The 20466-nt window shown below is 42.9% G+C and overlaps 1 protein-coding gene and 1 pseudogene across 1 annotated transcript in view; one reads left to right on the forward strand and one right to left on the reverse strand.

Annotated features, from left to right (window-relative positions):
• Positions 1 to 20466, reverse strand: part of FHAD1 (forkhead associated phosphopeptide binding domain 1) — a 185129-nt gene that overhangs the window by 24232 nt on the left and 140431 nt on the right. The window contains exons 23-25 of the mRNA XM_043996552.1: positions 15301 to 15430; positions 11741 to 11886; positions 6562 to 6645 (exon numbers count right to left, since the gene is read on the reverse strand). Coding sequence (XP_043852487.1) covers positions 6562 to 6645; positions 11741 to 11886; positions 15301 to 15430 — 360 coding nt within the window. The remainder of the gene's footprint in view (positions 1 to 6561; positions 6646 to 11740; positions 11887 to 15300; positions 15431 to 20466) is intronic.
• On the forward strand, positions 211 to 2044 carry LOC122746218 (annotated as a pseudogene).

The raw sequence follows: 20466 nt of genomic DNA on the forward strand, positions 1-20466 counted from the left end.
ACTAAAATTAAGGAGGACTGTGAAAAAGTTCTTGCAGAAAGTAGGACTTTAGGTGAGACATAGAAGAAGGTGGGTAAGCTAGGAATTGAAAGTTAGGAGGGAAAGCCTTCCAGGCATGGGGGGGCACAGCCAGTGAAAGTGACTGGAGGGTCCCATATTGAACCCGAGTTGGAGGCAGTGAGTTTGGTCTCAAGATGGAGGTAAAAGGGTCATGATCCAAAGGAACCAGAGCAGTTGAGAAAATTGCTTGTTGATGGTTTGAGTTTTGAAACTATGGATGCTAGTTTAAAAGAACAATTTGAAAAATGGGTCATTTTTCACAGATTGTGTAGTGATGAGAGATCCCCAAACAAAATGTTCCAGGCTTTGGCTTCGTGACTTGTTTTTGTGTAGAAGAGGAAAATGCAGCAATGTGTGCTCAGCCACATAAGGTTGATGGGTATGTAGTGCCCACCAAAGAGAGCTGTTTCTAGAGAGGACTCTGTAAAATCTGGCACACATCTAACCGTGAAGAAAAAAATTTGTTGATGGTATTAAAGAAGATATAGAAGAATATAATTTAAGAGACTACTTTGAAAAGTATGGCAGGGTGGGGCGGCTAGGTGGTGCAGTGGATAAAGCACTGGCCCTGGATTCAGGAGTACCTGAGTTCAAATCCGGCCTCAGACACTTGACACCTACTAGCTGTGTGACCCTGGGCAAGTCACTTAACCCCCACTGCCCCGCCAAAAAAAAAAAGAAAAGAAAAGTATGGCAGGGTCAAAACTATAGAAGTTATGGAATACTGACAGAGTGGAAAGAAGAGAGGATTTGCTTTTGTATCTTTTGATGCTCATGATACGGTTGACAAAATTGTTCTTCAGAAATATCATACTATTAATAGGCATAACTGTGATGTGAAAAAAGGCCCTTTAAGAACAAGAGATAGTTACCTGGATCACAAAGAGGTTGTGGAGGTGGCCTAGGCAAATGTATGGCTTGAGCAGAAAACTTCAGAGGCGGTGGAGGAAACTTTGGCTATCTTGGAAACTTTGGTGGTGTGGGGACCAATTTTTAATTGGGGAGTGCTAGCTAAGCGGCTCGCCGCAATATTGGGGCAAGGAAGGAGACCGGCAGCCTCCCTCAAAACAGAACAGGATTTATTTTAACAAGAACAAACTTAAAGAAAAAAATACAAACAGGATCAGTACGGTCAAGGGAAAGGAAAAAAAATGGGAAAAGGGAAATTATAATACCTGAAAAAAATACCACTGCCCAGGAATCAGCTGAAAATAGGCAGCAGAAGGCCTGTCGCTTTTCAGCTTCCACCTAGAATGCCCAATTCTCCTCCCCTAAACCTAGAAACACCCCACACAGCCCCAGCCAATGGGATGGCCGCTCTGACAGTCACATGACTGCCCTCACTAGGCTTCCAATCATTATAATTTTGCCAGGCCCATGTAGGTGTCAGGGAGTGGTGATGATGTGAGGTGCCAGAGCCCTGGCAACGGCTACAACCAGTGGGTGGAGCACCGTGCGGTTTGCGGAGCCCCAGGCCAGTGCGAGCTGAGGCATAAAACCCTCAAATAACAATTCTTTACAGTGGAAAAGGCAATTATGGAGGTAGAGATAGTGTATATGATGGATTTGGGGGAAATGGTGGCAACTATGGATGTGGCCTTGGCTATATTAGGAGAGGGTGTTATGGTGGCAGTGGTGGACCTGGATACAGAAACCAAGGTGGTAGATATAGATAGGAATGGTGGAGGTAGAGGATATGATGGTTATAATGAAGGAGGAAATTTTGGTGTAGTAACTATGTTGGAAGTGGGAACTTAATGGTTGTGGAAATTATAGTGGGCAGCAGCAATCAAATTATGAACCCATGAAAGGAAGCAGTTTTGGTGGAAGGGACTCAGGCAGTCCTTATGGTGGTGGTTATGGATCTGGCGGTAGAAAAGGCAGATATGGTAGGAGAAGGTTCCAAAAACTCAATGGAAGAGGGCTGCATTTCTCAGCAGGAGAGGGAATGAGGAGCCATCAGGAACGCTGCAGGTTACTTTGAGTCAGTTATCCCCAATGCATTAGAGGAACTGTAAAAATCTGCCACAAAAGGAATGATGATCCACAGTCAGAAAAGTTACTGCAGCTCGAATGGGAAACCCTTCTTGTTCAGAACTGTCACAGCCTCAGTTTGCAAAATGTGCAGCTATTGATTAATTTGATGTAGTGGCAATTAGATGTGCATCCCGGAGGTCTTTTATTTGTTTTAGCTTTGTCTTTCCTTTTTCTTTTCATTACATCAGGTGAGTTGCTCTGTCAATTGTGTAGTGGTACCAGGAATAAAACAAAGTAAGGGTTTTTTTTGTTTTTTTTTTTTTGGCAGGGCAATGAGGGTTAAGTGACTTGCCCAGGGTCACACAGCTGATAAGTGTCAAGTGTCTGAGTCCGGATTTGAACTCAGGTCCTCCTGAATCCAGGGCCGGTGCTCTATCCACTATGCCACCTAGCTGCCCTCAAAATAAGTTTTAATGTTTCCAAAAAGAAGTGCCTGGAGATGGGAGATGGAATACAAGGAATAGCAAGTGGCCCAGTGTCATTGGATGGCAGGGTATTATAAAAGGGAGGATTAAGATGACTGGGAAGGTGAGAAGGGGCCAGTTTATGAAGGGCTTTGATTGCCAAATAGAGGACTTTAGATTTTATTCTGTAAACAATAGGGAGCTGCTGGAGTTTATTGTATGGGAGAATGAGATGGTCAAATCTGCATTTTAGGAAAATCAATTTGACAGCTGAATGGAGACTAGACTGGAGTGGGGAGAGAGTTGAGGCTGGCAGACTCACCATCTGGCTATTGCAATAGTCCGGGCTTAAAGTGATGAGGGTCTGAACCAGGAAGGCTGCATCATCAGACTTAGAGAAGGGGGACTACACTAGATATATCATTAAGTTAAAAATAATAGGACTTGAGGGCGGCTAGGTGGCACAGTGGATAAAGCACTGGCCTTGGATTCAGGAGGACCTGAGTTCAAATCCAGCCTCAGACATTTGACATTTACTAGCTGTGTGACCCTGGGCAAGTCACTTAACCCTCATTGCCCCTAAAAAAAAAAATAATAGGACTTTACCAGTGGTTGGGTATAAGGGGAGGGCGTGAAAGAGAGTGAGGAGTCAAGGATGATATTTACAATCCTGGCTGACTGAGAGAATGGTACCCTTGACACTAATAAGGAAATTAGGGGAGGGGAGGGTTTAGGGGAAAAGATGCTAAGTTCTGTTTTGGACATGTTGAATTTAAGATGTCTCTAGATGTCCAATGGGTAGTGATGGAAGACTGGAAGTCCGAAAAGAGGTTAGAGCTGGACAAATATGGCTGAGATCTGAGAATCATCAGCATGGAGATGATAATTGCAACCACTGGAGCTGGTGAGATCACCAGGCTAAAGAGCAAGGAGGGAGGGGAGAAGAAGTCCCAAGACAGAGCCTTGGGAGAATCTAGCAAAAGAGATGCAGAAGGAGTGGTCAGACAGGTAAGAGAAACAGAAGAGAGCAGTGTCACAAAACCCAGACAGAAAAGAGTATCCAGGAGAAGAGGGTGATTGATAGTGTTGTCAAAAATTGCAGAGAGAAAATAATAAAATACTTTTATCAGGAAAAAAATTGCAGAGAGAGATGGCAGCTAGGTAGTGCAGTGGATAAAGCACTGGCCTTGGATTCAGGAGGACCTGAGTTCAAACCCAGCCTCAGACACTTGACACTTACTAGCTGTGTGACCCTGGGCAAGTCACTTAACCCTCATTACCCCACCAAGAAAAATTGCAGAGAGATTAATAAAAAATGAGGATCGAGAAAAGGCCATTGGATCTGGCAATTAAGATATAACTGGTAACTGAAGAGTTTGAGTTGAATGATTAGATTGGAAGCCAGATTGGAAGCCGAAAGTAAAGAAGAGAGTGAGAGGAAAGGAAGTGGAGGTACCTATAGTAGATGGACTTCTCAAGGACTTTAGCCACAAGAGGTAGAAGACTTATGGGGTGACAACTAGTGGGGATGGATGGAGCAAGTGAGGGTTTTTTGAGGATGTGGGGGATGAAATGGATATGTTTGTAGATAGTAGGACAGTAGGGAGACAGCCAGTAGGTAAGGAGAGACTGAAGATAAATGAGAGAGTGGGGATGATGGAGGGGGAAGTCTGCTGGAGGAGATGGGACAGAATGTGAACATTTGTGTAGGTAGAGCAGTTGGCCTTGGCAAGGAGAAGGGTCACCTCATCATGTGAGACAGAATGAAGGAGACAATGAGAGAAGGCATCTGAGTGATATGAAATGAGGAGGAGGGAAGAAGAGGGAGCTCATGGCAAATGGCCTTGATTCTTTTTTGGTAAAATATGAAGCAAGAGTCTTAGCAGAGAAGGGATGAGGAGGCGGAGCCATGAGAAAATGTAAGCTTCTTGATGGCAGCAATTATTATTATTTTTATTTTTTTATTTTTGGTGAGGCAATTGGGGTTAAGCGACTTGCCCAGAGTCACACAGCTAGTAAGTGTCAAGTGTTTGAGTCCGGATTTGAACTCAGGTCCTCCTGAATCCAGGGCTGGTGCTCTATCCACTGCGCCACCTAGCTGCCCCCGATGGCAACAATTTTTTCTTTTTCTTTTTCTTTACATCCCCAACAGCAAATAATGACTGAACAGTGACTAGCAATAGTTGAAGCTTCATAAATGCTTGTTAATTGATTGCTATTGACATTTTTAGCACATGTTGAACTTTTTTTAAGCTTTTTTTTTTTTTAAACAGGGAAATGAGGGTTAAGTGACTTGCCCAGGGTCACACAGCTAGTAAGTGTCAGGTGTCTGAGGCTGGATTTGAACTCAGATCCTCCTGAATCCAGGGTCGGTACTTTATCCACTGCGCCACCTGGCTGCCCCCTGTTTTTAGCTTTAATCTCTTTAGCTGGTTATATATGCCTAGTTATGGAATCACTGGCTGAAAAGTATGCTCAGTTTACTCCTATTTTTTAGCTGTTTCCCAAAATAACTGTACCAATTCAGAGTTCCAACAAAATACTATATCTAGTTTCCCATAGCCCCATTCAGCATCAAGCATTTCTGTCTTTTGTTATCTTTGCCAAATTTCTGGGTGTCAGGTGAAACCTCAGGTTTGTTTTAATTTGTATCTCTTAGAATTAGTGATTTGGGACATGTTTTCATATATTTGTGAATAGTTTCTTTTCTTTTCTGTTTTTTGAAAACTGTTCTTATCAGGGGTAGCTAGTTGGAGCAGTGGATAAGGCACTGGTCTTGGAGTCAGGGGGACCTGAGTTCAAATCTAGCCTCAGATACTTACTAGCTGTGTTATCCAGGGAAAATCACTCAACCTGGATTGCCTCCTAAAAAAAAAAGAAAGAAAAAAAAAGAAAACTACATATCTTTTGAATACTTATCTATTGGGAATAGCTTTTGGTCTTATACATGTTGAAAGCCCTACATATGTTGGATGTAAGGCTTTTATCAGTGATTCCCCCCGCCCCCCACACTCTATGCTTTCTCTTCTTAGTCTATTTACATTGGTTTTGTTTCTAAAATAGTTAATTTCTGTTGTTGTATAATCTACTAGTCTACTTTGTCTCATCACTTTTTTTATTCATTCTTTAGTAGAGAATTCTTTCTTTGGTCATTGTTATAAAAAGGTACTTTCTTTTGCATGCCACAGTCTTTCTTTCCTCTTCCTTCTCCTCCTCTTCTTCTTCTTTTTTTTAATGATGTGACCTTTTATGAGTAGGTTGAGTAATCATTTGGAGCTTTATTGTACTTTATGGTATACGATGCCAATCTAAACAAAATTTCTGCTAAGCTGCTGTCTAGTTTTTCCACTAGTTCTCTTCAAATAGTTTTGTTTTCCTGGTCTGTTCATTGATCTACTTTTTAAAATTGTTTAGACTATAACAAATAGTTTTAATGATAATTACTCAACAATATAGGTTGAGGAAGGATAATTCTATGTTCCCTTCGTTCCTACATACATACACACACACACACACACACATACCTACCTACCTACCTACCTATCTACCTCTTGAGATTCTAGGTGTCTGTCTCTGTCTTTCTCAAAACGAATTTTGTTATTGTTTTGCCTAGTTCTATAAAGTATCCCCTTGGTAATTGAATTGATTTAGCACTAAATTTATAGATTAATTTTGGTAGTATCTTATTGGCAAGGCCCATCCAAGAGCACTGAATGTATCTCTTATTTATATTTTCCTGTATTTCTGTATGTTTTATATACAGAATCTTATTTGATGCTCACAATAACCTAATTAGATAAATAGCACAAGTATTCTCATCATCCCCATATTACAGATGAGGAAACTGAGGCTTGGAGAGAATTTAAGTGACTTGCACAAGCTCACATAGGTAGTAAGTGGCAGAGTTGGATGGGGACCCAAATCTCCTTAGTCCAATTCAAGTCCTTTCCCCATGTCTTCCGTGGAAAATAATTAATTTAGAATTTGAATTAAAATGTCTTGTGCCCTACATTCAGTCCATAGTTCTAGCAGGTGTTTAATATAGATTTTTTCTACATACCAGCTTCTCACTGAGGTCTAGAGCCTCAGTCAAATCCAGCCTTGCCGACCTCTCTGCTGATGGGCTGGAAAGGTGATTTGGAGGCTGAAATGAGAATTTAAAAAAATCCATCTTGATATTTAATATTAATTTTCTACAATCGAATGGCTTGGAAATGTGGGGTTACCAGAAAGTCTCCCAAACACTGCAACTTGGTCCCATTCCCCTATTTTCTTATATTCTCAAATTTAAATGATGCATTTCTGAAAATGCATTCTTATGCTCCTTTATGACACCTAACATCAAGTGGGCCTATCCGAATCATAAAAATTATGGTGCACCTATGGCCACAGCTGTGGATCTGATAGCATGCTATATGCGATATGAAGAGGGCTCAGCATTTGGGGTCCAAAGACTTGGGTTTGAATTCTAAATGGCACTCTCAAGTTTGGCATGGTAGATACAGCGCTGAGCCTCACTCAAGTCAGGAAGATCTGAATTCATATCCCACCTCAGATACTTACCAGCTGTATGACTCTGACCAATTCACTTAGCTTCTCTTTGCCTCAGTTTCCTCCTCTGTAATATGGGGATAATAACAGCACTCTACCTCACAGGGTTGTTAAGAGACTCAAATGAGATTAATTTATACCTAGAAATGCTTTGTAAACCCTAAAGTGTAACATAAATGTTAGCTATCATTATTCATAGGATTATAGTTTTAGAATGGTGCCCTAGAGGTAATTTAATACCTCCCATTTACTTTGCAGATAAGACTGGGGAGGCTTACATAGTTAAAGTGACTCACTGTGGATCATACACGTAGCAAGGAGCTGGGCCACCTTCTCACTCAAGGTCTCTGACTCTCCACCTACCACTTTTCGTATCATAGTTTTCCATTTTCTGGGTCTATTTCCTTCTTTGTAAAAAGAGGTTGGGTTGGATGGACCATGTGTCTCCCAGGTCACTTTCAGCTTTAAATTCTCAAAATGTCCCAGGAAAAATCAGTCGTCTCAGTGGTATATTGAGGTGTTTTTTTTTTTTTTAAACACCTTGGCATCTGCAAAGGTGACTGAATGGAAAACTCCACTAATCGGCTAATTCTAATGACCACAAATTACCCAGCTAAATCTTCTGAAAACAAAATCTGGGTTTAAGGATTCATCAGGGGAGGTGTTTTAACACCCAGCAATGTTTCTTTGCCTAAGTTATCAGCCTCTGAGACATCTTACAAAAAGACTGAATGAAGGGAAATTATGGCCATGAATTAAATGGGGTGGCAGATGTGACTACATCGATATGATCCTGGGATCCCTGGATGCAGGGCTGGAAGGAGGCTTACTGATTATCTCTCTGGGCCTCCTCATTGGAGAAGTCACCCGGCTAAGTCACCAGGTTACAAAGCCACTTTGTACAAAGCCAGATCCCATTTGGGCTTTACCATTTATAATGTGTTTTTCCCTCCAAAGAACCCAGTGTAGGAGGCAACAGCGAGGAAGCAATCAAACCAGGAGCAGAGTGTTTATTAAGGGGTTACAATGTGCCAGAGGGATGTGGCGGGATTTGCTCTATCATAGCAGGTATATAGCTACAAGTAGCAAAGTAGCACTCTTTACTCTAAGATAATGCTTCTCAGATAAAAGCCGTTAGACACAAATATCGAGGATCAGATTTATACTGTGAGAATTCCCTTTGCCACCACAAATTCCTAACCCTAGCTCTGGCTTAATAGGTCACTGGGTCACAGGATCATATCGATTTGGAATTGGAACACAGCACAGAGAACAGCTAGTCCAGGGCTTCTTAAACTTTTTGCACTCGAGACCACTTTTCCCCCCAGAAATTTTTACCTGATCCTGGGTATATAGATGTATGAAAAAGGTCTACATAGCTTTTTACCGTTGCCAAATTTTTCGAGACCCTCACATTCAGTTACAACCCCATATGGGGTTGAGCCCCGCAGTTTAAGAAGCTAGGGGCTAAGGGGCAGCTAGGTGGTGCAGTGGATAGAGCACCAGCCCTGGAGTCAGGAAGACCTGAGTTCAAATCCGGCTTCAGACACTTAACACTTACTAGCTGTGTGACCCTGGGCAAGTCACTTAACCCCAATTGCCTCACCAAAAACAAAAACAAATCCAACCTCAGATGGTTGATATCTGGGCAAGTCACTTAACCCTCATTGCCTTGCCCCAAAAAAACAAAAACAAAAACAAAAAAACCAACAACACAAAAACCAAGAAGCTAGGGGCTAGTCCAACCTCCTCATTTTATAGATGAAGAAAAACCAAGATCCAGAAACAGAAGGGACTTGCTCAAGATCACATAACCAGTAAGTGGCAGTGTCAGGAGCTGAACTCAGGACCACTGATTCCAAATCGAGCCCTCTTGTCACTAAAGTTCCAATCCCAGAAGCCTATAATGCTTAAGAGACTTGTTCAAGGTCACACAGCTAGGAAGTATGAGAGGTGAGATTCTGACCCTGGCTTAAAGCTCAGACCGTAACACCATGTTATTGAGTCACACAAACATCTGTAAGCTCTCCCTGTCTTCCCACGTCTGCTATCAATCAGCAGCACCTCTTGTCCCCCTTGCTCTGCAGTGAGGTAGCCTACCACCCAGGGGTCATTCCAAAGTTTTGGTAACCACTTAGAGAATGCATTTGATGGGAAACTGACCCAGTTAACAAAACTCAAATATTTAAGGCAAAACAAGACCCCCCAGGGGCAGCTAGGTGGCGCAGTGGATAGAGCACCGGCCCTGAATTCAGGAGGACCTGAGTTCAAATCTGACCTCAGACACTTAACACTTACTAGCTGTGTGACCCTGGGCAAGTCACTTAACCCCAATTGCCTCACTAAAAAAACAAAACAAAACAAAACAAACAAAAAATACAAGACCCCCCCCAAAACCCCACAACCGAACCCAACAATATTTGCATGACCTTAACTCGCCACCAGCAGCACCTTGAGGGAGGAACCCACCTGGAATTCCATAAAACATACAGACTGGAAGGATCATTGCTTAAATAACCAGTGCTACCAGAACCCCCAACAAGCACCCACCCATGTGGTAGATGAATGCGTGCATCGTCAGGCTCAGGATTGGTTTGCCTGATTTATCAGGCTAACTAAGCCTCCCCCCCCAAAAGGTGCCATTTTCCGGGTCTTTTTAGATTCTGCTCCACTGACACCTTTCTTCAATGTGTCACATTGGCCTGGGAGACACCCTGGACTCTCAAAGGCTTTTTGCCAAGAGAACACAGTCTTTGGGCTCCTGCCTATCCACAGACTTGTTGTTTTAGTCATTTTTCATCACTTCTCTTTGTGACCCCATTTTGGGGTCTCTTGGCAAAAACACTGCAGTAGTTTGCCATTTCCTTTACCAGCACGTTTTTTCAGCTGAGGAAACTGAGGTTAAGTGACCTTGCCCAGGCTCACACAGCTAGTGTCTGAGGCTGGATTTGAACTCGTCTTTCTAACTCTAGGGCTAGAACTCTGTCCACTGCACCACCTAAATGGCCACAGACTTGCCTCTGGACAAGTCCAAATTCAGAGGTGTTTTAACACCCAGCAATGTTTCTTTGCCTAAGTTATCAGCCTCTGAGACATCTTACAAAAAGACTGAATGAAGGGAAATTATGGCCATGAATTAAATGGGGTGGCAGATGTGACTACATCGATATGATCCTGGGATCCCTGGATGCAGGGCTGGAAGGAGGCTTACTGATTATCTCTCTGGACCTCCTCATTGGAGAAATCACCCGGCTAAGTCATCAGGTAACAAAGCCACTTTGTACAAAGCCAGATCCCACTTGGGCTTTACCATTTATAATGTGTTTGGAGAGTGAGTTTGGAGAGTCAGAATCTAGGTGAGGAATTTATTTTAGCCATGGCAACTCATAACAATAATAAGAGCTAACATTTATATAGTACTTGCTATGTGCCAGGAATTATGGTAAAAGCACATCAAAATCATTATCTCATTTGATCCTCACAACAATCCTAGGAGGTGGGTGCTATTATTATTCCCATTTTACAGATGAGAAAATTGAGGCAAACAGAGGTTAAGTGACTTGCCCAGGGTGGCAAGTAAGTGTAATGGTATCATCTATTAATCTATGGGGGTGGGGAGGGGAACAAGGAGGCAATTTATGTTGGTGGAGGTACAACCCACAGCAAATATATTTTCAGTGTGGTGCTAAGCATTTGGAATCAGAGATTCCAAGAGACATGAATTTCCATCTCTGCTCTGCCACTTACTACCTTTGGTGACCTTGGGCAAATCATTTCATGTCTGTTCCTCAGTTTCTTCATCTGTAAAATGAGGGGACTGCACTAAATCGTCTCACAGGTTCATTCTAGCCATAAACCTATATTATAATAATCTTGGGCTTACTACCTTATTCTTTTGTGACTTTGGTCAAGTCACTTGCCCTCTGCCAAATAAAAGAATTTGACCAGTTGCACTCTAAGGTCCTTTCCAGCTTGAAATCTATTCTCCTGGGGGGGTGGGCAGCTAGGTGGTGCAGTGGATAAAGCACCAGTCCTGGATTCAGGAGGACCTGAGTTCAAATCCAGACCCAGACACTTGACACCTCCTAGCTGTGTGACCCTGGGCAAGTCACTTGACCCTCATTGCCCCACAAAAAAGAAAAGAAATCTATTCTCCTAAATTAGTTTCTGCTGCTTACTGAACATTGTGTAGACCCTTAGGCTGTTGTCAAAAAATTCAATTTAACTAGAGCATTTACTAAGTTTCTATGTGTCAGGATACTATGCTGGGTGCTAGGGGAAAAAAAGATAAAAATCAAACAGTGTCTGCCAGCCAGGTACTCACAAGTTACTAGGAGAAATGGCATTAGCCATCACCTAAGCCAAGATCTAAAAATTTGTCATTTGTGCCTTTAATAATTAAGGTAGGCAGGACATGCTTTGGTGCTAAAAGAGCCCTTAAAGATAAGCTAGTCCAGCCCCTCATTGTATAAATGGGGAAATGGAGAAAATGAGAAATTACTTCTTCAAGGTCACGTAGCTAATAATTGGCAAAGCTGGGGTTCAAACCCAGACCTGCTGATGGTAAAGCCAATCCTCTGCCCACTCCTGCAGCTCTCAGGGCTCATAGAGGACCATCCGGCCCATGGCCTCATCTATCTTTGATGCTCTCTTTTGGGGTTCCCATCCCCCATGACTCCCGGGCCTACCAAAGAGTGAAGTGGTTTGCATCCTACTCTGAGATCGATGTTTGGCAGACACGGTGAGCTTGGCTCCTTCTCTATCATTTTGGTATTTTTCCCAAGTTTGGGCTTCTTAGATTCTGGAAGTGGCTCCATCCCTGCATCTCCGGCATCTGTGAAAAGACAAAATACATGCAAGGGCAAGAGCTTAATGGAAGATTTTAATTGAAGGAGATGAGCAACTTTTCATTTGTTCTCCTCCTCTACTCCAGAAACCACTCTCGGTGTGGTGATCATGTCTTTCAAGAAGTTTCTTTGGGGCAGCAGTGGATAGAGCACCGGCCCTGGATTCAGGAGGACCTGAGTTCAAATTTGGTCTCAGACCCTTGACACTTACTAGCTGTGTGACCCTGGGCAAGTCACTTAACCCTCTTTGCCCTGCAACACCCCCCCCCAAAAAAAAAACAACCAAAAAAAAAGAAGTTTCTTCTAGAAAGGTTGAAAACATTCCCATAAGCATCAGAAGTCGAAGGGACCATAAAAGCTATTCAATCTAGATAGAATTCCACTAAGAATTACCAATAAATGCTTGTCCCACCTCTGCTTCAAGCCCTCCAGTTATGGGAGGAGATATAAGTAGGTCAAGGGCAGCTAGGTGGTATAAGGGATAGAGCTGAGGTCAGGAAGACTGGAGTTCAAATTTGGCCTCTGACACTTACTAGCTGTGTGACCCTGGGCAAGCCATTTAACCTGTTTGAATGAGCTGGAGAAGGAAATGGCAAACCACTCCAGGACCTCTGCCAAGAAAACCCCAAACTGGATCATGAAGGGTTGGACACAACTGAGACAACCAAACAACCAAAAGTTTTTAATGACTGACTGCTTCATAAATGCCTGGTGAAGGGGGTGTGTGTGTCCACACCTGTAACCCTCTGCAAGTGGGGAGATGTAGGCTGGGTAGATTGCGTTCTTAGTCGTGAGCTGTAGAAGGCTTAAAGACTATTGGGTGCCTGCACTGAGTTCCTCACCAATATGAAGATCCTCTGGAAGCATAGTTATACTAGGCTGCCTACGGCATGGGAGGTGTGTGAATTGTCCTCAGCTGGGAAAATGGAGCAGGTCCAAGCTTTCACAATGATTGGGATTGAGCCTGTGAGTGGTCAGTGCATTTCTAGTCAGGGGGAGATAGGGAGACCCAGTTTTTTAAAAAGCCTGTTGATTGACTTATTGACACAGATCATCCATAAACTGAAATTCACCTTAGCAGATGGTCTTCCTGAGTTCCTGTGGCTTAAAAGATCCTGCCCACAGACTTCTGGCATAAGCCTTTGTGTATTTAATTAACCTGCTCTTTGGATGACTGACATCTAATCCATTCAGGAGAGAGCATAAATAAAGTGCTTTGTAAACCTTCCAGTACTATATAAATGTTGCTGCCATCCTCATTCTCATCCTCATCATTGTCATTAGATTGCAAGCTCCTTGAGGGCAGGGATTTTATTTTGCTTCTTATTGTATTCTCTGTGCTTAATACAGTGCCTGGCACATACTAGGCATTTAATAAATGCGTTGAATTGAATTGAATTATTGTTATATTTGCCTTTCCAGTTTGGCAAGCATCATGAGAACCCATGCCCCATGAGCACATCCTTGGAAAAGAACCCAGGATCACCCCCATGCTAAGATGAAGAATCAGAAGAGGGCTTTAGACACTGACACTTCTCCAACTCTGAAACAATGAAGAACTTTTTGGAAAGTGTGTGTGTGTGTGTGTGTGTGTGTGTGTGTGTGTGTGTGTGTAAGTGGATAAAGCACCACCCCTGGATTCAGGAGCACCTGAGTTCAAATCCAGAATCAAACACTTGACACTTAGTAGCTGTGTGACCCTGGGCAAGTCACTTAGCCCTCATTGCCCCACAAAATAAATAAATGAAAATAATAGATCATAAGTTTTAGAGCTGGAAGGATGGTAGATGTTATTGAGTCCAAACCTTTAATTTTACAGATGAGGATACTGAGGACCAGAAAAGTGAAGTGATGTATCCTTGGTCACCTAGCTTGTAAGGAACTGAGGCGGGATTCAAACCCAGGTCTTCCTGATTTCAAGATGAGCACTCTAGCCACTAGACCACACTGCCTTATGCTCAAGGAATGACACAAGAGATATCATGAGGGAAAACATATGACTAGAAAAGAGGATGGTTTTGTTTAGTGACAAAAATGAGGATTGACAGATGAATAAAATCACAGAGACTCAGAATGGAAAGAGACATCATACTATAACATGCTTGACAAATGGTCATCCAGACTTGGCTTAAAGACCTCCAGAGAGGGCAAACCCCACAACGAATGAGTTAGGTTACTCACTTCACAAACCTATGTCACTGTTAACTATTATTCCTCTTGGAACCAGACACATCCCACCACTACTACTACTACTACTACTACTACTACTACTACTACTACTACTACTACTACTATTACTACTACTACTACTACTACTACTACTACTACTACTACTATTACTACTACTACTACTATTACTACTACTACTACTACTATTACTACTACTACTACTACTACTACTACTACTACTACTACTATTACTACTACTACTACTATTACTACTACTACTACTACTACTACTACTACTACTACTACTACTACTACTACTACTACTACTACTATTACTACTACTACTACTATTACTACTACTACTACTACTACTACTATTACTACTACTACTACTACTACTACTACTACTACTATTACTACTACTACTACTACTATTACTACTACTACTACTACTACTACTACTACTACTACTACTACTACTACTACTACTATTACTACTACTACTACTATTACTACTACTACTACTATTACTACTACTACTACTACTACTATTACTACTACTACTACTACTACTACTACTACTATTACTACTACTACTACTACTACTATTACTACTACTACTACTACTACTACTACTACTACTACTACTACTACTACTATTACTACTTCTTCTTCTTCTTCTTCTTCTTCTTCTTCCTCCTCCTCCTCCTCCTCCTCCTTCTTCTTCTTTTGTGTGAGGCAATCGGGGTTAAGTGACTTGCCCAGGGTCACACAGCTAGTAAGTGTCAAGTGTCTGAGGCCAAATTTGAACTCAGGTCCTCCTGAATCCAGGGCTGGTGCTCTACCCACTGTACCACCTAGCTGCCCCCACATCCCACTTCTGCATTGCTCTCTTTGCTAGGAAGTTTTTAACAACATGAAGCCCAAACTGGCCTCTCTTCCTTTTCTCTTCACTGCTCCTAGTTTGGTCCTTTGGGGCCAAGCAGAATGTGTTTAATTCCAATAGGACCATTGAACAATATGAAGGTCCCCTGACCGGGAGGCTTTATAAAAACATGGCTAAGGATGGCATAGGATGGGCGAGTAAGGAATAGGTTGTGATCAGCACCAGTGAAGGGGGCACCCAAGTTGATGAGGTCACGGCTCCACTGACAAAATATCTGAACCTTGAGAATGAGGGCAGGGAGTGAATAATCAGGAGGGCTCAGAGAATAAAACAAAGGAAAACTTACTGAGGCCAGGGGTCTTTTCCAGTTCCTTGATTTGCTCCCGTAGTTCAGACAAGGCCTTTTTCTGGCGCTGAATGGTTTCTTCATGTCGGAGCCCTTTGCATTTAGTCCCTAGTTCAATGAAGGATGAAGCCTGTTTTTTGGAATTATGAAGAGATCGACTTTATTCTAGATGAGAATTATCTCACTCTCCAAGAAGCCACAACAGTCCCATTTCACAGGAGACACGCTGTCCCTGAGCACATTAAAAATAGCATCATGGGCCTTTTAGAGAAGAGAGGGAAGGCTCTAGCTGAGACAGCAAGTCAGCATAGGGTAGGGACGTCATCTTTCCTGTGTACCAAAAGGAAAGCTACTGAGCCACTCCAAAGCTTGTGAGCGATACAGTATGGCAGAGGGACAGAAGCCTTGGGTTTGGAGGCATAGAGTCACAGATTCACAGCTGGAACGAAACTTTTAGGCGATCAAGTCCAACCCCCTTAATTTATAGATAAGGAAATTGAGGCACAGAAAAACTCAGGGTCACCTAGCTAGTGAGTGCCTGAGACTGGATTTGAACCCAGGTCTCACTGCCTCTGAGTCCAACATTATGCCACCCAGGCAAATAGGTTGTACAGTAGTTAGAATGCTGGCCTTGGAGTCAGGAAGACTTGAATTCAAATCCAGCCTCAGGCCCTTACTAACACACACACACACACTTTCTCTCTCTCTCTCTCTCTCTCTCTCTCTCTCTCTCTCTCTCTCTCTCTCTATATATATATATATATATATATATATATGACTTTGGGTAAGTCACTTAGCCTCTGTCTGCCTCAGTTTCCTCAACTGTAAAACAGGGATGATATTTGCACCTACCTCCCAGGGAAGTTGTGAGGATCGAATGAGATTATATTTGTCAAGTTCTCCGCACTGCACTTGGCACATAGTAGGTGCTTCATAAATACTTATTTCCTTCCATTACTTAGCTTGCTTAAAGATGAAGGATGAAGCTCTTAGCTTGCTTAGAGAGTCAAGAGGTCTTGGGTTCAAACACAGGTTTGGCTGTATGACCTTGGTTGGGCAAGTTCTTTTCCCTCTCTAAGCTTCAGTTTCCTGCTCTGTTGAATGAGGGGGTTGGACTTGACGCTGTCTCCAAAGTTTCTTCCTGCTCTCCATTCTATGACCCTAAAAAAGCATGGTTCTGTTTGGGAGAGAGGCCCCATTTGAACCCTCAAGGCAGATGGCCATTGGTGGGATACTGAGAAAACAATCCCACTCCTCCGAAAATGACCCCCATTGAGTATCCTAGGTTCTCTGAGCCTCAACTTACTTATTTGGTGGATGACCTCAGTATCCATCCTTTTGACCTAAACATGGAGACTTCGTCCTGCAATACTATGGATTGACATCTTTGGTAATAGCCCAGTTTTTTTTTTTTTTTTGAGGCAGTTGGGGTTAAGTGACTTGCCCAGGGTCACACAGCTAGTAAGTGTTAAGAGTTTGAGACCAGATTTGAACTCAGGTCCTCCTGACTCCAGGGCCAGTGCTCTATCCACTGCGCCACCTAGCTGCCCCCCTGTTCTGTCTGCCCACTGACCATGGATGAAATTGTTGTTGTTCAGTTATGTCTGATTCTTCTTAGACCACAGCACACCAAAATTTTCTTGGCAAAGATACTGGAGTGGCTTGCCATTTCCTGCTCCAGTAGATCAAAGCAAACAGAAGTTAAGTGACTTGCCCAGGGTCACAGGGCTAGTGAGAGTCTGAGACTGGATTCGAACTCAGGTCTTCCTGACTCCAGGCTCAGCACTTTATCCACTGAACTATCTAGTTGCCCCATGTTGAAGCTATACCCAGTCACTATTCAAAGAAGAAACTAGCCCGTTAAGTGACTTAGCAGGCATCCTGGAAACTTAGTTTCCTTTCACTCAGCCAAAGGGAAAAATTTTTCATCTTGGGTAATTCTAACCTGAAATGACTTTGGGTCTTCTGAAGGAATAGGCTCTGACCTAGGAGGAGGGAGCCAAAGAACAAATAATGTTTAAACCCACTGAAGTTAGAAATGGAGAAAAAGCAATAGTTAGGGATTCTCCTCCATCCATTTCCCTGAACTTGATCAAACCCTCTGGCTCCTGCCCATAGGACCTTCTGGCTTTGTCAGGGGTGAGAGAAGGGAAAGGAGAAGGAACACAGGTGGAGAAATTGGGTGAAGAGGAAGAAAAGGAGGGACCCGGAAGAGGAGATTAAGACATTAGTCAATAAATTGTTGTAGATGTGAATTTATTCTACTGGCCCTTGGAAGGTGGAAGAGATTTACTTCACCAGCAGGAAGGATGCCAGTACTTCCTTGTGAACCATGATGGCAAAAATGAAAGAAGTCTAGCTGTGTGACCCTGGGCAAGTCACTTAACCCCAATTGCCTCACCAAAAAAAAAAAAGAATGAAAGAAGTCAAGACAATGTCTAGAGCCAAGAGATAAAGTCAATGTGTGGTGCAAAGACAGAACCAGTGGATCTGAGTCAAGTGGGAAGCCAAGGTCTAGAACATGGGTGGTCAGAACCAGGATGACTAAGCCCAGGTGTAGAACCTGGGTGGTCAGAAACAGGATGGTTAAGCCAAGATCTAGAACATGGGTGGTCAGGGTTAAATGTCTTGAGCCAAGGTCCAGAACACAGATAGTCACAGCCAGGTTTGCTAAGGAAAGGTCTAGAAGTTAGGCAGTTGGCATTAGATTTTTAAGATATAGTCAGGAACACTGTAGGTCAGGGGCAGAACAGTTCAGGCTCACCAGCATGGGAATATGGCAGAACTGGGAAAATGGGTAACTCAGCAGGATTTAGAGTTGGAAGGAACCTTCAAACCCATCTTTTACAAAAGAGGTAAACTGAGGTCCTGGGAAGTTATTTGCTTAAGGTCACACAAGGTAGAAGCAAATTGGGACCCAGGTCCTCAGACTCCAGAATCAGTGCTATTTTCACTCTACTATGTGGCCTTTCTAGTCCAATTTTTCTCTTACAGATAAGGAAACTGAGGCTTATTGATATTAAAGTTTACCTAGGTAAGAAAGTAATGGAGCCAGTGTTTGAACCCATGCCTTCTAATCCTAAATTCAGTGCTCCTCCCACTACATCCTGATGGTTGTCTTCTGAAGGTTTTATGTTCCCCTTTCTGATCTCATTCCCTGTCTTCCTTCAAATCTTTGCTACCTACCTTCTACACCAAAGTAGAATTGTTTTCCCCCGATCCTGTATATGGTTTGTTCATACAGAATTGTTTGCATGTTGTCTCTCCCACTAGATTGTGAGCTCTTTGAGGGCTAGGACTGTCATTTGCCTTTCTTTGTGTCCCCAGAGCTTAGCATAATACCGGGCACATAGTAGGTGCTTAATAAATGCTTACTGACTGACAATAAGAGATCCATATGGTGGATAATGTTCTTTATTCAATTCAACAAATACTTGGGCAGCCAGGTGGCCCAATGGATAGAGCACTGGGCTTGGAGCCAGGAAGACTTGAGCTCAAATGTGACCTCAGATACTTACTAGCTGTGTAACCCTGGACAAGTCACTTAGCCTCAGTTTATTTACCTCAGTTTCTTCATCTATAAAATAAAATGAAGAAGTAAATAGCAAACCATTCCAATATCTTTGCCAAGAAAACCCCAAATGGGCTCACCAAGAGTTTGAAATGATTTAACAATAATGACATGGCTATCTATAACAATCTTCATCTAATCAATTCAATAAATACTTATTAAGTGCAAAGAAATTATAATAGAAAAAAACACCTAGACCAGGAGTTGGGAGTTCTGAGTTCTAGTCCTAGCCATGACACTAACCCCCCTGTGTGACCTTGAGGCAAGTCACTTCTATACTCTGAGTCTCATTTCTTCCTATATAAAAACTCACACACAATAATAAGAAAGTCTGTCAAGTGCTTTACAAATATTATCTTCACAACAACCTTTAGTGGTAGGTGTTATCATTACCCCTATTTTATAGATGAGAAAACTGAGGCAGAGAGAGGATAAATGATTCGCTGAGGGTCACACAGCTAGTAGGGGTCTGAGGCCAGATTTGAACCTTCGTCTTCCTGACTCTAGGTCCAACACTATTCACCACTTTACACTGCTTCTCATATCCTTGGGGGGAATTTCTTTCTTTTAAAGAAGATGGCAGGGGCAGCTAGGTGGCCCAGTGAATAAAGCACCAGCCCTGGAGTCAGGAGGCCCTGAGTTCAAATCCGACCCCAGATACTTGACACTTACTAGCTGTGTGACCCTGGGCAAGTCACTTAACCCTCATTGCCTCACCAAAAAAATAAAAAAAGATGACGACTCTGCTATCCTAATCCAGCCCCTTTGCCTGTTTTGCCTTAGAAAGCAGGAAGTGCAGTGAGTGTGGAATACAGAACTAGAAAAGAGGGTTTTTTTGGTCTGCCATTCCCCTATCCCCCTTCTAACCTCCCTCCCCATTTGCCTATGGGTAGAGCATGGGGAGTGGATCTAGGTGGGGGACAGGGTAGCCAAGTGGTTAGAGCCAAGCCCCAGGGCAATGGCTAGATTTTAAGTACTTTCCCAATCTCAAGTTAGCTTTCAGAGAGTGAAGTGAGGCATCGCTTTGCTTGCATGCTCCAGTGACAAGGATTGGCACAGTCTGCTACAGCCCGGTTGTAGCTGGCTTTCTTGTACGAGGCTGCTGTCGGGGTCAGGGGAAAGATGCCAAGGAGAAAAGGTAGAAAACTGCCTGAGACACTTGGTCTGGCTTCTGAATGTTGACTCAAAAGGTTATATTTTAGGTGCCTTGATTTCCTTTTCCATAAAGCCTTCTTCACTCTAAGCCAGTTGGGAAATAAACAGTCCTTTCCCCTGTCTGGGGCAGAGAAATCGAATGCCTTAGGGTGGGACTGCACCCTACAATTAGCTTATTAAAGACAGTTCTTAGCAACATACGCTCAGCAATAGGGGCTCTTGTGCCTCCTTGCGAGAGAGAAACCTCTTTCTCATCCTGTTTTCGTGACTTTTTCTCATTGCTCCCCTTCCTGGAAGCAAAGAATCTCAGGGGCTGCTTAGGACCATAGCTCCCCAGAAGGGATCTGGATGTGATGTAACAACAATTGTACAGAAGAGGAAGGGAAAGTGATTTGCCCAAGGTCACGTAGGAAACCCGGTTCTCGGACTCCAAAGTTACC

This window comes from Dromiciops gliroides, chromosome 3, assembly GCF_019393635.1.
Source record: "Dromiciops gliroides isolate mDroGli1 chromosome 3, mDroGli1.pri, whole genome shotgun sequence".
Lineage (NCBI taxonomy): Eukaryota > Metazoa > Chordata > Mammalia > Microbiotheria > Microbiotheriidae > Dromiciops > Dromiciops gliroides.